Source organism: Gobio gobio (assembly GCF_949357685.1).
Source record: "Gobio gobio genome assembly, chromosome: 10".
In the NCBI taxonomy this organism is placed as follows: Eukaryota; Metazoa; Chordata; class Actinopteri; order Cypriniformes; family Gobionidae; genus Gobio; species Gobio gobio.
This window is the reverse complement of record NC_137116.1, coordinates 10102044-10118452: the sequence shown is the minus strand read 5'-3', so window position 1 is coordinate 10118452 and position 16409 is coordinate 10102044. Positions and strand designations below refer to the sequence as shown.

General features: G+C 42.2%; 2 protein-coding genes across 2 annotated transcripts in view; one reads left to right on the top strand and one right to left on the bottom strand.

The window, feature by feature from the left end:
- Positions 1-16409, top strand: part of rab35b (RAB35, member RAS oncogene family b) — a 761740-nt gene that overhangs the window by 393397 nt on the left and 351934 nt on the right. The gene's annotated exons all lie outside the window — the stretch shown is intronic.
- Positions 1-16409, bottom strand: part of magi1a (membrane associated guanylate kinase, WW and PDZ domain containing 1a) — a 99648-nt gene that overhangs the window by 19167 nt on the left and 64072 nt on the right. Inside the window, exons 8-13 of the mRNA XM_079827848.1 lie at positions 13159-13262; positions 12921-13040; positions 12605-12790; positions 7886-8533; positions 7617-7651; positions 4702-4966 (exon numbers count right to left, since the gene is read on the bottom strand). Coding sequence (XP_079683974.1) covers positions 4702-4966; positions 7617-7651; positions 7886-8533; positions 12605-12790; positions 12921-13040; positions 13159-13262 — 1358 coding nt within the window. The remainder of the gene's footprint in view (positions 1-4701; positions 4967-7616; positions 7652-7885; positions 8534-12604; positions 12791-12920; positions 13041-13158; positions 13263-16409) is intronic.

Genomic DNA, 16409 nt, shown 5'->3' with positions numbered 1-16409 from the left:
TCTTAAGAATGACTTCAGTGCCGTTCTTTGTTCTTTTCTCAAATAAAAGCTGAACTCCAAGTCTTCCAGAGTCGTCGAAAGACTGCCGTTCGCCAGCTTCTTTGTTTACGAGTAGCACGCGGAACCGTCGCAACTCTGCCGTCATTATGTTAAGCCCGCCCACCGACTCTACACATTATTTGATTGGCCTGACCAGAGTTTGGTTTTTCCAGCTCGCAAGCCAACGGAGAGTTGCTAGACTACCTAATTAGATTTGCTGCCGCTAGGGTGCGTCTAGATTTCTAGGCTAATGCTAAATATACCTGTTGTTGAATATTAAATGACTTTAGAACTGAAAGGTAATTCATGTCAAATGTATTTTCTCTTTTCATTTAGGATTTTAAGAAGGTCCATATCTCAGTTGAACTCGCATGTAAATATTATAAAAAAGATTCACTGACTGCCATGCTGTATATTGCTACCATGGTATGAAGAGTAAAACGGGCTCTCCACCATCAATGTATGTATTTTACTGCTGTATGAAAAGAAGAAGGATCTGACAGTGTTAATCACTTCTCACACTGACTGTCAGACGAAGCCTCGGCCGGTCAGCAGGTACGAGCAGACCGTTTGCTTCATAAAGTGAAGCGTGGAGCGTTTGCCTGCCCCGCCCGACACGCGGCTCGTTTAAGAGCTCTGGGTCTGCCAAGCGGCTCCGTGTGGAGCGTTTAACAGGCCCGGCTGGAACTGGCACTATGAGCGGGAGTCATCACGAGTCAGCCAACAGTCTGGCACCGAAGTGGCCGGAGCGCACATGGATCTCCTCAGGTACATGATCAAACTACAGCTGCTCTCTTCAGATGCCAGAGATACACATGAGACATGATGAAAGCTTGAGTTTAATGTAATGCCAGATCTCTCACCACAATGCACTTCACGGAGTGTATACCATGTGTAACAGTGAGAACGAGCTGCAAACCTCCACCGATCTGCTCAAACTGTCCACAAGCTACTCAAGTCGCCTGGGTGTGCTCTTTGATACCAATCTCTCAATTGAAAGCCACGTTTCTAGCATCTGTCAAACAGCATTCTTCCATCTTAAAAGGGTGATGAACTGAGAAATCAACTTTCCCTTGAGCTTTTGATATATTAAAGGTCATGGTGATATAAGAATATCCTGTAAGTTTCAGAGCTGGAAACTTCCTGGTTAGTCAAAGAAAAGCTTTTATTGACACCAGGCCCAGAAAACGAGAGCTCTCAGAATAAGCGTATCTCTTGCGTAACAGGACCTAGACGCCGCCTCTACAGATAAATATGCTTCTGTAGCCCCGGCCACCGACTCGTGAGCTAAGGATCGCCCCTGCATAAGCTTCCTTCTGAACACACGTGAGTAGGCTAAAAAATGTTTTTTTTTATATGTGTTAGTTTTGCATAACATTACAGATCGTTTGAAATCTATTGATTACATACCTTAGCACGCTGTCACAGGGTGGAGAAGGTGTAATTGAATTGGTTCACTCGTGATCGGACTTGTAACGTTATGGGCCAGGCGCGAGTGTGTGTGTCTCCGCGCTACGCGAGTGAGTGAGTGAGTGAGTGTGTGTCCGCGTGAGTGAGTGAGTGAGTGAGTGAGTGAGTGTGTGTGTCTCCGCGCTACGCGAGTGAGTGAGTGAGTGAGTGAGTGAGTGTGTGTCCGCGTGAGTGAGTGAGTGAGTGAGTGTGTCCGCCCACATGAGTGAGTGAGTGAGTGAGTGAGTGAGTGTGTCTGAGTGAGTGTGTGTCCGCGCGAGTGAGTGAGTGTGTGTCCGCCCGCACGAGTGAGTGTGTGTGTCCGCCCGCACGAGTGAGTAAATGAGTGAGTGAGTCTGAGTGAGTGTGTGTCCGCGTGAGTGAGTGAGTGAGTGAGTGTGTCCGCCCACATGAGTGAGTGAGTGAGTGAGTGAGTGTGTCTGAGTGAGTGTGTGTCCACGCGAGTGAGTGAGTGTGTGTCCGCCCGCACGAGTGAGTGTGTGTGTGTCCGCCCGCACGAGTGAGTAAATGAGTGAGTGAGTCTGAGTGAGTGTGTGTCCGCGCGAGTGAGTGAGTGTGTGTCCGCGCGAGTGAGTGTGTGTCCGCCCGCACAAGTGAGTGAGAGAGTCTGAGTGAGTGTGTCCGCGCGAGTGAGTGTGTCTGAGTGAGTGTGTCCGTGCGAGTGAGTGAGTGTGTGTGTGTGTGTCAGCGCGAGTGAGTGAGTGTGTGTCCGCGCGAGTGTGTGTGTGTGTGAGTGTGTGTGTCCGCGCGAGTGAGTGTGTGTGCCCGCGCGAGTGAGTGAGTGAGTGTGTGTGTGTGTGTGTGTGTGTGTGTGTCCGCGCAAGTGAGTGAGTGTGTGTGTGTGTGTCCGCGCGAGTGAGTGAGTGAGTGAGTGAGTGTGAGTGTGTGTGTGCGTGCGAGTGAGTGTCCGCGCGAGTGAGTGAGTGTGTCAGCGCGAGTGAGTGAGTGTGTGTGTGTCCGCACGAGTGAGTGTGTATGTGTGTCCGCACGAGTGAGTGTGAGTGTGTATGTGTGTGTGTCCGCGAGAGTGTGTGTGTGTGATTTAATCATTGTGTTTGTTTGATATTTTGCGAGTCCTCTGACGATTCCTGGGACTGATGGTAGCTGAAGCTCAATAAATATGCAAATCTTATCCAATCCTAGCTGTGGGCGTTTACTACCAAGTGTTCAGTGCAGCACGTCCATCAAATCAGAGTGTTTTTCAGAGAGGCTCAAAACCAGGGTAGAAAATAGCCTATTACTTGTTCATTATGATGTTTTTGAATGTAAAAACCACACAAACGTCACAAGTTGACCTCAGACAACAGTATAAAAAATTTAATATATCTAAATCAGGGCTCGACATTAAGCATGTTCACGTACTTGTCCTAAGTAAATCTGCCATCCACTTGTCCGAGTAAGAAATGTGCTTGTCCGGAAAAAAAAAAAAACATGTTTGTGTGTATTGTAAATAAAATTTATTCTGAAGCAATATTCTCACCAGTGTTCAATCAGCTTATCAATCAGACATATGCATATTTGTGATATTTTTACCTTTTATAAAGGGGATTTTTCCCCTAATCTTATTAAATATAGGCTATGATTCATATTTCCTTTTATATTCTTAAATTGGATCAATCAATTAAATTAGAAGACGACACTGGCTGTTACCAGTCAAATTAAATAATTTACACTGAAAAATTACAACTGGATTAAATAATGTTATGAGATGGGTTTTAAATATTTTTTGAATATACAAATAAGAAATGTTGGAAAGATGAAACTAAACCACCAGTAGGGGGCGCAGGTGACCGTCTGAATGAGTGAGTCATTGAGTCGATTCGTTCAAATGCTGATTCATTCAAGAATGAGGCGGGCGTTTACGAATAATTCATTGAATCTTTGATTCTATCGATTCATTCAAAATGCTGAATCGTTCACCAACACGCTGTTGCTGTGACACTCGTTCTGCTGTGATCTTTTGGAACTATTTTCCCTGCTGAAATTGAACAAAAACACTCAATATTGCATCTAAAATGTAAGTGACTTAATGTTAATAATTGTTTATGGAACTGTCATATGAAATCAGTGTCATTTTCAGTCGTGATGTTATTCAGGAAAACAGCACTCTTGGGAATGTGACGTTGCAACTGTATCATATTATAAATATTATTATACTCCACATTTCTACATTTTTACTGCAGTGTGTTAACTGAGTTTCTCTGTGTGAGCGGTGCACATTTGTTTCGATTTCTAACAGTGCGTTAGTTACGTCAGTTCATTATACATTATTATAATTCACTGTCAATTGCCAATTACAGTAATGAATGCAGAATCATTCTTGCATTTGGGTGATTCCCTAGTTATTTTTGTTAATGACGTTTTATCAGGCTACTTGTCCGTCGGGCAAGTAAAATGATTTTTCACTTGCCCCTTCAAAAAATCCACTTGTCCCGTACAAGCGAACAAGCGTTAATGTCGAGCCCTGTCTAAATTATGCCATATGCTCTCAGTGCAGAACAGTTAGTTCATGCGTTCATGAGCTCAAGGCTAAATTACTGTAATGCTGTACTGGGTGGTTGCCCTGCTCGCTTAATAAACAAACTCCAGCTGGTGCAAATCGCAGCAGCTCGAGTTCTTACTAGAACCAGGAAGTATGACCATATTAGCCCAACACTGCATTGGCTCCCTATTAAAATCTTGCTAATTACTTACAAAGCACTAAATGGTTTAGCTCCCCAGTACTTGAACAAGCTCATAACGCATTATAGTCCTTCACGTCTATTGCGACCTCAAAATTCCTTGACTTGACTTCTGCAAGTTTTGAACTACTCCACAACCTTTAACCAAGCCAGTAGCTATAAAAACAACAACTTTCTCTTCTGCATTTCACATCTGTTCTAGCTTGTTTCATAACCTGGCTTTCTACTAAATCTGGCATTCATACTAAGATGATTCTTGTCCCTATATACAAACTGCTCATGATGTTCCTCGTTTGTAAGTCTGCCTTGTATAAAAATAAACGAATGTAAATGTTAAAAAAGGTTCAATTGTATTTATTATTTTGACATTAAAGGCGTAACTTTGATTCAAATAAAGAGTTTCTTCAGTGTTCTGTGAAGATGAACGCATGAGGGAATGTGTTGCAGTGCTACGTGAAGTGAAGAAAGGTGTGGAATATTCATTTAATGAAATAATTGTGAGGTCACTCACAGCGGCTCTCATACATGCTCCTGGACTGCGCCCAGATCCTGAAGGGGTCCGGCTTCTTCTGGAGCGTCCCATTGGCTGCGGGGGTTTCGAAGGGCGGCAGGACGGGCAGCGGCTGTGTGGGAGGCGGCGGGACGGGCGGAGGGGCTCCCATGGCGTCAGAGGGCCCGACGACGGGCATCAGGCGGCCGGGCGAGTCTGTGTGTGCGCTGCGATGACTGCAGACGCTGTGCTGAGAGCTGCCCTGACTGTCCTTCCGTTCCAACTGCTGAGAGAAAGACGTCTTCACTCGAACACAAAAATAACAATTCTGCCATATTTCACCAGCCTCATGTCATTTTCTTTCCCACAGCGGAACACAAACGGCTGAATGTTCAAGCGTCTGTTATCATTCATTCACAAGCTCTAAACTGGCAACAGTTAACATACAGGAAACGGCTCCAACACTACCATAAAGTGAGACTTCTGAAGCCATTTGGCAGCTTCCTGTGAGGAACAGACCGGAATTTAAGATGTTCTTGATGAAAAGGCAGTTCTTTTAAAGGCAAAGATTTCTCATGTTTTTTTTGCATTCTTTAGCAAACTCTTCGCCAAAGCTGAGTTCATTCATGCATTTCCCAGTCATTTTTACAAGATAATCACCAAGCATCATATTATTAAAGGCTAACAACTAGATTTTTACATATTGCAATGTTTTGACTAAACAAGGTCTTCATCAGGCATGAGTAATACTTGTTTGGTTGAAACATGGCAATATATGAACGTTTTTAAAGCAGTGTTCCTTTTCATATCTTTATTCTTATTCTTTATTCTCTCTAAGTGAGAATTCTCAACAAAAACAGCCTGCGGTTAATAAACAATATGACTTGGTGGAAGATTGCTTTATTCTGATAAAGGTTTTAAAATTCATTGAACATGAGTATCCTTTATAATGTGGCCGTTGTCACTAAAATAACAGCAATAAGCTTCCTGAAGGCCACAAGCTACAGTGATTTTACCACAGTTAAAGATCCGTTTGCTTTGGCTGGATGATCGCTTGTCCTGTTTCTGTTTCTTAGTATTTTACTGTGCAACACTTTGTGACCATCATATGTTTGTTTCTCATGTCAGTATATAGCCTGTCTGTCTGTACAGCCCTTGTGTTTCCTGTGTCCAGGTCGTGGCCAGTAGTGGGTGCTGTTACGCCGGTTCTCGTTCTGGCTTGTTCTTTGGTTATGTAATAAACACTGCTCTCCCTCGTCTGTGAGCACAGCCTGTGTGACGTGACATCTTGACAGTCTCTTTATAAATAAAAAATACTTGTTTACACCATCAATGTGTTTACTAAGAAAAGAGTGACTGAACGAGATCACAGCCAAGCCATGAGAGGACAGAAGGAACAATCGGTAAATAACAAAGGCAGACCAATAATTAATGTGACCTCATATTCATACTTCTCTACTCAGTATTAGGGAACCCTCTAACTCTGTTAGCACTGTGCTGGAACATAACTTACATGTTAAATGTGTCGTTTAAAATGACTGCACTGTAAATACAATTATTAGTCATTTCAAGTGCAACAGTTGGAAACAAAGATGAAAATGAATGTGAGACAATTTGCTTGCAAAAACTTTGCTTAAATTGACAATAAATGAATTACAAAAGCATTCAGGAACATAATCCAAGCACCACAATATGAAAGTAATGTAATCTGATTACTTCTGGATTCCTTTAAGATCACAAAAAACCAATCAAGCATAACATTATTAACATTACACCTTCCTATTATTGTGCTGGTCCCCCTTTTGCTGCCAAAACAGCCCTGACCCATCGAGGCATGGACTCCACTAGCACCAAGATGTTAGCAGCAGATCCTTTAAGTCCTGTAAGTTGCAAGGTAGGGCCTCCGTGGATCGGACTTGTTTGTTCAGCACATCAGATGCTCAATTGGATTGAGATTTGGGGAATCAAACTTGTTGTTCTCCTCAAAACATTCCTGAACCATTTTTGCTTTGTGACAGGGCGCATTATCTGCTGAAAGAGCCACATACACCAGGGAATACCGTTTCCATGAAAGGGTGTACATGGTCTGCAACAATACTTAGGTAGGTGGTACGTGTCAAAGTAACATCCACATGGATGGCAGGACCCAAGGTTTTCCAGCAGAACATTGCCCAAAGCATCACTGCCTCCGCCGGCTTGCCTTCTTCCCATAGTGCACCTGGTGTCATGTGTTCCCCAGGTAAGCCACGCACACGGCCATCCACGTGATGTAAAAGAAAACATGATTCATCAGACCAGGCCACCTTCTTCCATTGCTCTGTGGTCCAGCTGATGCTCACATGCCCACTGTTGGCACTCCGAACGGTGGACAGGGGTCAGCATGGGCACCCTGACTGGTCTGTGGCTTTGCCGCCCCATACACAACAAACTGAGATGCTCTGTGTATTCTGACACCTTTCTTTCAGAACCAGCATTAACTTCTTGAGCAATTTGAGCTCCAGTAGCTCGTCTGTTTGATCGGACCACAAGGGCCAGCCTTCACTCCCCACGTGCATCAATGAGCCCCATGACCCTGTTCACTTGCTGCCTAATATATCCCACCTACTAACAGGTGCCGTGATGAAGAGATAATCAGTGTTATTCACTTCACCGGTCATAATGTTATGCCTGATTGGTATATGTAAATAACGTCAAGTAAAAAGCAATATTTAGGAGAATGACTGCACATATAGCCCCATCCCCCCCCCCCCCCCCCCTTACTTCAGCGTGAGTAAATTATGACAGAATTTTAATTTTTGGGTGAACTATCCCTTTAATTTTCTGATTACATAACGCCGTTTGTATTCTGTTACTCCCCGACACTGTCAAGACAATATTGGTTGACGTGAAAATGAAAGTGAAGCGATGAGCTGAGAAATAAAAGAGATGCATCTTACCAGCACTTTGGGGCTTTTCTTGGGCTGTAGGACTCCTGTGAGAGAGAGAGAGAGAGAGAGAGAGAGAGAGAGAGAGAGAGAGAGAGAGAGAGAGAGAGAGAGAGAGAGAGAGAGAGAGAGAGAGAGAGAGAGAAACTACAATTAGAAACTATCAAAAACTTTCTAGGGGTCCACAGAAGGCTTGTACCCGCTGAACACTGAGATCCAGAAGAGATGTGTTCAGTTCAACTACTGTTGATTTTGATGCGCGTTTCAAAAGACATGCTCACCTCTTTGCACTAGCATAGAAACTTCAGTCCCTCGTGGGCATTTGCTGAGGAGATCCACCACCTGGTTGTGGCTCATGCCCTGCACGCTCCTCTTGTTGACCTCCAACAGGATGTCGCCCTCCTTGAGCCCTCGGCACCGTGGGTAATCCACGATCTGCTTCACCTTCTGCCCTCCACCAACGAGACTGTCGGCCATGGTGAATCCGAAGCCTTTGTCGCCCTTCTCGATGTGAACCGTGATGAGCTCGGGCTGCGTGGCGATGGACGACGCCAGGGTCACCACGTCGCTGGCGTAGCCGAGGCAGCTGTCGGCCGTCACCATCAGCGTTCCGTCCGCCGCGGGGCTGTACGTGACGGGCTCGTGACCCGAGACCATGCCCACCGCCCCGCCGGCCGCCAGCGGGACAGCCATGCCGGGGAGCGGCTCGAACCCATCCTGACTGTTGACTATGATGGGCTCTTTGTCCAGGATGGCCACGGAGGTGACCAAGCTGGTGTTGGGGTCGTCGGGGTCAAAGGGCAGAGGGTAGCCGCGGCACAGCTCCAGCTGGACCATGGAGCCGATGGGGATGGACTGGAAGATCTTCACCACCTGAGCATGAGTGTATCCTAAAACGATCGTGTCATTCACACTGACGATCACGTCACCTGAGGGACAAACACACGCGGGTTATTCTACCGTCACATTACTAGTTTTCCTTTTTAGTGCTCATTGAGCATATCGAGTTATTTTAGTATACTCGTTTCATATTTTAGCAGGGTTTCTGCAGGGTTTATGAAGGTACATTTAAGACCCTTTTAAAACCAATTTATTAATAAATAAATTGAAGGGAAAATAACACGTCAATATGTCCTCTAATGTAAATGATTTGTATTGACACTTTGAAACTACAAATTCCAACAGATCTCCATTACTTTATAATTAATTTTACAAAAAAAAAGCTTAAAGTTTGAGATAAGAAATCTTGTGAAAGTAATTTTATGATTAAAACAAGAGCAAATATCTGCCAATGGGTTCAGAAAAATCTACTTAATTCAAATGCAAGTAATTTCCATACCCAATGACAGATATTTGTTCTTGTTTTAAAGGATTAGTTCACCCCAAAGTGAAAATTTCCTGATAATTTACCCACCCCCTAGCCTAGAAATCTAGACGCACCCTAGCGGCAGCAAATCTAATTTGCCGCGAGTGTAGTCTAGCAACTCTCGATAGACCTGAGAGCTGGAAAAAACAAACTCTGGTCAGGCCAATCACATCGTGTATAGAGTCGGTGGGCGGGCTTAACATAATGACGGCACGTCACGGCAGAGTTGCGGCGGTTCTGCGTGCTACTCGTAAACAAAGAAGCTGGAGAACAGCGGTCTTTCGAATTGGCTTTGGCCACGACTCTAGAAGACTTGGAGTTAAGCTTTTCTTTGAGAAAAGAACAAAGAACATCACTGAAGTCATTCTTAAGGCCTGTTCACACCGGGACGATTTTCGCACGCGTTTATCGCCGACGTTTAACGCCTCGGGACTAAACAATGGGCGCCAATGTGAGTGTTCACACCGACGCGCAAAACGCCAGGCGTAAAAGCGTCATTTTTAAAAAAACGCCTCGGGTTCGTTTTTTTATTTTGACGTGGCGCGTAAAAAACTGTCCGACCAATGAGATCGGCGCTTTTGTTCACGTGCCTGGAGCTGCTGACGTGACAGTAAAACACGACTTGGTGGCGCTCAAGCACAAAACAGTCTTGCCGTGCACACATTGATACGACGAAGAAGTAGTAAGTAGACAAAGAAGAAGATGAGCTGCTAATGCTGCTTGCCAGTTAGCAAAAAGTGTGTGAATGGTTTTGTCCATATACATAATATGTCTATGGTTTTGGCAAGCACGTAAATACTGTCTCTCTTCTCCTTCTGTGTGACAAGCGAGTGTCAGAGGCTTAAAGTGCCGCAGCACCATCTTGTGTACCGGGAGCGCATCTACTGAATGTGCACGTTCACTCGGCGCAGCGCCAGTGAAAATCGCTTGGGTGTGAACACTCAAGACGCGCCGAAAAACGGCACGAAAAACGCTGGCGATAAGCGCGCGCGATATTCGTCCCGGTGTGTACAGGCCTTTAAGAAAGTTAGATGTGTTCAGAGTTTAGCAGACCGGATACGGCAAAAGTTGAATCTATCAACTAGCTCCGCTTCACCTTCTTCGTTGCTCACGTTGGTTGTAGCGCTATCCTATTGAGTGCAGAGGGAATTTGAAAGACAACCGCTTGTCCCGTCCCTCGGATTGAGCCCTGCTCCAATGGTGTGTTCATAGACCCAACATCTTGATGTGAGTCTGGCTTGTCAGGCTACTCACCCCCATCTCATCCAAGATGTTCATGTCTTTCTTTCTTCAGTCAAAAGAAAATTACGTTTTCGGAAGAAAACATTCCAGGGTTTTTCATCATATAATGCTTTTCAATTGCAATCAAAATGCTGAAGGTCCAAATCAATGCAGTTTCAAAGCGCTTCGAGAGGCTCCAGAGGTTCTGCGCGATCCCAGATGAGGAATAGGGTCTTATCTAGCGATAAGCATCATTTTTTTTTTTTTTTTTATGAATATACTTTTTAACCTAAATTGTTCATCTTGTGCAGCTCTGCGAGTTGCTAAGGATGACGTAATCACGTCGGAAAGGTCACGCTAGACGTGGGCAGAAGTATCGCCCCGTGTTTACAAAGCGCTCATGTGAAGACTAATACAAACGCCCTTTAGCAAAAACAACTTAAAAATTAGAGATATATCGTTGTTTTACCTGTTTTTGCTAAAGGGAGTTTGTATTAGTCTTCACATGAGCGCTTTGTAAACACGGGGCGATACTTCTGCCTACGTCTAGCGTGACCTTTACGATGTGATTACGTCATCCTTAGCAACTCGCAGAGCTGCACAAGATGAACAATTTAGGTTAAAAAGTATATTCATTAAAAAAAAAAGAAACAAAAAAGACGCTTATCGCTAGATAAGATTGATAAAGTATATTCAAATTTTTTTTTTTTTTTTTTTGAGTGATGGTTTTGCTAGATAAGACTATTATATATATATATTATATATGACTATTCCTCATCTGGGATCATGCAGAGCCTCTGGAGCCCATCGAAGCGCTTTGAAACTGCATTGATTTGGACCTTCAGTATTTTGGTTGCATTTGAAAAGCATTATATGATGAAAAACCCTGGAACGTTTTCTTCAAAATATTTAATTTCTTTTCAACTGAAGAAAAAAAACATGAACATCTTGGATGAGATGGGGGTGAACTAATCCTTTAAGCACAAACTCACTTAATTTTGTTCAATTTCTCAGAAAATAAGAATTAATTTCTTCATTTTGCATGTCATTAAATGTATCTTGATTTAAGGATGTTTTGATATTTGATATAAAATCCTAGATTATACATTTTTTTGCAGTTTTGCAATAAAATTTATGGCCCTATGATTTATTATCATAGGGCACTCTGTTTTATTAATTAATTAATATATTTATTGTTGTATAGTTTATTCTGTTTTAATTTTTCTGGTCTCTGTTTTAATCGTTACATTTATATGTATTAATCAAAAAGCATGTCTAATTAATTGAAACAGACAATTTAACAGCAATTTATTAAAAGTTTAAAAAAAAAATTTTTTTAGGGCCCTATGAAATACGTTTTTATGAATGGATTCTGCGCTTCCGTCCATGTTTTCTGCCTCACAGAAATCATAGGACCCTGATTTAATGACATGATATTGAATTTAAGACTTTCTAATCCAATTTAAGAAATTTTTAAGAACTTTGAAGGACATTGTGAAGAATGTTGGTCAGCAAACCATGTTTTGGTGACCATTGACTGAAATTATCTTCTTTTATGTTCCACAGAAGAAAGTGAGTCACATGTTTGTAACGACATGAGGGAGAGTAAAGGATGATTTTTGGGTGAACTAACTCTTTAATACCGTTAATCTAATAGTAATAGCAGTATAAAAGCATTCATGTCAGCAATAAACCGTCTGTAAATATATCGAAATACCAATTCAAATGCAGCTTTCTGAAAAACTTTCAGGCTACAATGGCCATGATTTTGTGTGTTTGTGTGCGTAATAAATTCTCTGTTAAATCAAATCAAATAAAATATTTCTTTCTAAAGCTACTTTGTAAATGTCTATTTGATGCTTTTCTCATTTAACACAATTATGACTTCAGCCAAATTTGATTCGATTAATTAAAGGCACAATATGTAATTTTCCGCCACTAGAGGTCACTTCAAAACAAAGGCATGTCTTGATGGCTTGATTTGGCGGGGCTTTTATTCTGCCGCAGACGAGAGCTTCTGCTTCTTCCGCTCATGCGTATGTGACATGCTCATGCGTATGAGGGATGCTTGACCTTCATTCAGCAGGAGTTACGCAGAAAGACGCTTCACAGAGACAAAAGGCAAATACACAAACTGTCCTAACCAGATGTGATCTGCACACATTTAAGGCAAAAACACGACACAATCAAGACACCTTCCCTTTTTCCTTGTGGAATGTTTCATATGATATACAGTGTTCCTGTATATCACTCCTTTACATTTGATTTTCAATAAATAAGAGGGGCGGTGCCATGATTTCAATGTGGGCGGGGCTATTGCGTTGTGGATCGTGACTGGTTAGGGCAAAAACCCAGATGAACATGGAATAGACAGCTATTCTCGTTTTATCGTATCATGTCTGGAGGTTCGTACCGGTTTCCATCTTTCCGTCCATAGCGGCCGGGCCGTCCAACACCAGACTCTTGATCTGAAGGAACTCATCCGGCTCGTCCCCGCCGACTACAGTGAAGCCAAAGCCTCGCCGGCTCTTCAGCAGCTTTGTGCTTATGAACGTCCCCTTCAGCTCGGCCGGGTTACGGGTGAAGAACGGCTTTCCTCCTGCACACACACACACCCACATGTACATTAAGTGATTTATTATGTAATCATGTAATTAAATGAGAATAAAACCGCTGTAGTCAGGTTGGGGCCTTATGCATATGAATGGTAATGAAGGAGAGCGCCTTACGCTTGGGCCCCGGGGCCTGAGGAGCCGACGGACAGCTCTGAGGGTCTCTGTACGTCTCCAGATGACTGGGCACATAAGAGCCGATGGCAGCGCCGGCAGACGAGTGCTCCTCGATCCATTCTGACAGAGACAACAGACATCACACCTTTTCATGCGTTTCTCTTCATTGACAGGCACTGCTTCAATGGCTCTAACATTCATAAGAAGGAGAGATCTCCTACTCTTAAAGCAGACAGACCTCTGATGTAGCGCCCGCCTTCAGGCGACTGCTGCGCGTCCAGCTGCTTCTTCCGCCGTGCCTCCAGAAGAGGGTTCTCGTACTGCGTCTTACGGTTAATGTGACTGACAGACAGAGAGAGAGAAAAATATCAAAGATTAGGACGACTTCTGTTGACTCAAATCGCTCCGTTTTGATTCTTTACTCTAAATGATATAATGCCTGATATAACCTGACCATGAACCGGTGCGTTTTGGATAGGTATGACATGACAACCGGTACTTCGGTACCAAGTCGGTATCAACATTTTAAAATCCTGATGGTACTTGTTCATCTACAGTACCGATGGTACCGAACACGTATGCGCTATAACATGCAGGTTGAACCCAAACAGATTCTCAGAGCAAATCAGTCATTTTAAAACTTTCTGTGAGACGTAATTTCACAAACAGACACACATAAACGTTCCCATACACACACAGTTATGTCAAAACGGCCGTCTTGGCGAATATTCGCGTTGGTTTTGTGAATGTTAAAGGGATAGTTCACCCAAAAATGAAAATTAGCCCATAATTTACCCACCCCCAAGTCATTCTAGGTGTATATGACATTCTTCTTTCAGACGGATAAAATTTGAGTTATATTACAAAAGTCCAGGCTAATCCAAGCATTAGAATTTGATTAATAGTTGCTCTGTTTTTGAAGTGCATCTGTCCGTCAAATAACTTGCTCCACGCGGCTCTGGGGTGTTAAAGGTGGGGTAGGTAAGAATGATCTAAAACACTTTTGTCCAAATTTGTTTAAACTTTCTTTATATGTCAATACATAATTAAAATGTAAGTACTCTGAAAAAGAGAGTATAAAAATCGAGTGACTCTAGACTTTTTAATCTGCAATAAACACTGCTCATTATTTTCGTTCGGGCCGAAACAAGTGATTGGTTTGGGCGACTGTCACTCTCTCTCGCTACCATGGCTACCGCCGCTTTTGCTCAGGATCTGCCCACATGCGCCCCAGTGTTGCCAAGTCGGGCAACTTCAACACTGTTGCCGCGGCTGTTTTTCATGTCCGCGGGTTGAAGAACCTAATTATGTGATATTTTGCCCCGGGATTTGCAAATTTTAGCAGGCAGCCCTACCAAAAAGACACATATTTTACCCCCCAAATGCGATTTTTACCAGAGAAACACGATTGGGCTTGTTTTTGGCTAGTTTCGAGTAGCAATTGGGCGGATGTTGTTGTGAAAACCTGGCAACCCTGGCGCACCCGTTTGATTTGAGGAGTTCAAGAGGCTGTATTTCTGCTGGACAGGTAATCTTTCATTTTGATTATACATTTTTTTGGTTTATGTTTTCACGAAGCATGTATCACTAGCACACGTAGCTGCCTAATATAGCTAACATAACATTACTTAGCATAAAGTTACAATGTTATACACTTAGCGAGCCATTAGTAGAGATGATAAATACTCAATATGCTTAGCTCAAGTTGATCGCTGTCGTGTTGAATTTCTCAAAATGTAACTTTAGATAACAAAATGCATGTGTAAAAGCTAGTACACCGCATCCAGGAACTTTTTTAGAACTAAGTTAGCTTTAGCTACTTCCCTCTGTCTAAACTCTTTTACCATGTTCACCGGGAACTTTACCTGCACGTTTATTCCGGCCCTTGGTTTGTTTTTATATACTCTACCAATGTTTATGTTGATGTTTTTATCTTGTATCTGTGTGTGTCGTAGACACTGTGTTGTGTGTGTATTTTAAACTTTACCAGTATCGTTATTCTAGCTTGATAGTGAGTACTAAAATACATCTTATTTGTTTATATTCATAATGATAAGGTTAGATTTTTTATTACATATGATTCTGACATGATGTCACTACATGCACTTCTTCTCCGCTCGTCTCGGGTAAATAATGCGTCTTTCAGCTGAGCGGTTTTGGGGGCGTGGTTTTAGAAAGAGCCCAGAAGGGAACAGGTGGAGTGAATGGAAATAATGAGCTGTCTTTAAAACAGTCGTGAGAGGTCTACAGACACTCAATTTTTATACTTTCTTTACTTACATTTTTATTATGTATTGATATATAAAGAAAGTTTAAACAAATTTGGAAAGAAAGTTTTTTATCCAAATCTTACCTACCCTACCTTTAATAAAGGCCTTCTGAAGCGAATCAATGCGTTTGTGTGAGAAAAATATTCATATTTAAAACTTTATCAAGTAAACATTCAGCTGACCGCCTTCCGTGGAAAAGTGTTGAATGTTGAAAGTGAAACTCAAGATGCGTACGTGACGTCATGACGATTGTACCTGGTCGCGTTAGTCTTTCGATCGGCAGAGGAACTTTCAACAATTTCTCCATAACTTGAACAGGGAAGGCAGTTGGTCGAAAGTTTACTTGATAAAGTTTTAAATATGGATATTTTTCTCACACAAATGCGTCGATTCGCTTCAGAAGGCCTTTATTAACACCCCAGAGCCGTGTGGAGCACGTTATTTGACGGACAGATGGACTTCAAAAACAGAGCAACTATGAATCAAATTCTAATGCTTGGATTAGCCTGGACTTTTGTAATATAACTCAGACTTTATTCGTCTGAAAGAAGAATGTCATATACACCTAGGATGACTTGAGGGTGAGTAAATTATGGGCTAATTTTCTTTTTTGGGTGAACTAACCCTTTAACAGCATGTGTAACAGCGTATAGTCTCCGTCCATCTGCCTTTAAACCCTGCTACTTTCTACTATTGGCTGTCTGTATTATTAATGATAATCAAACCACAAAAGAAAAGCTTTAATAAGGATTAGTCTATTTTTAACTTATACAGTTATGACAATTCAGGGTTATTTTATATTGGATTATTCAATATTTTTACTGAACTACCTGAAAAAATACACAGCATTGTTTAATTTGTATCTTTATTGTATTGTATTTAATTATGCTACTGCTACTTCTAATGCGTTTATTCATTCTTGTTTTATCACTGACTATTGTAACAAGTTACCTTATAAAAAAACAAATACATTGAATGAGCTAACATTTTGCTAATAATTGAAATTCCTTTTAAAAATATATTTTTTAACCGTGGTACCGACTTTGGTATTGAGTATTGCGTATTGCGTACTTTTGGTGGTATCGGTACTGACTACTAGATTTTTGGTATCGTGACATCTCTAGATTTAGAATATTCCATTAGTTAAAACATGTGAAAGAAACTGATAATAAACACATTACGCAAACACAAAATCTGACCTGCTTCATTTAACTATGAC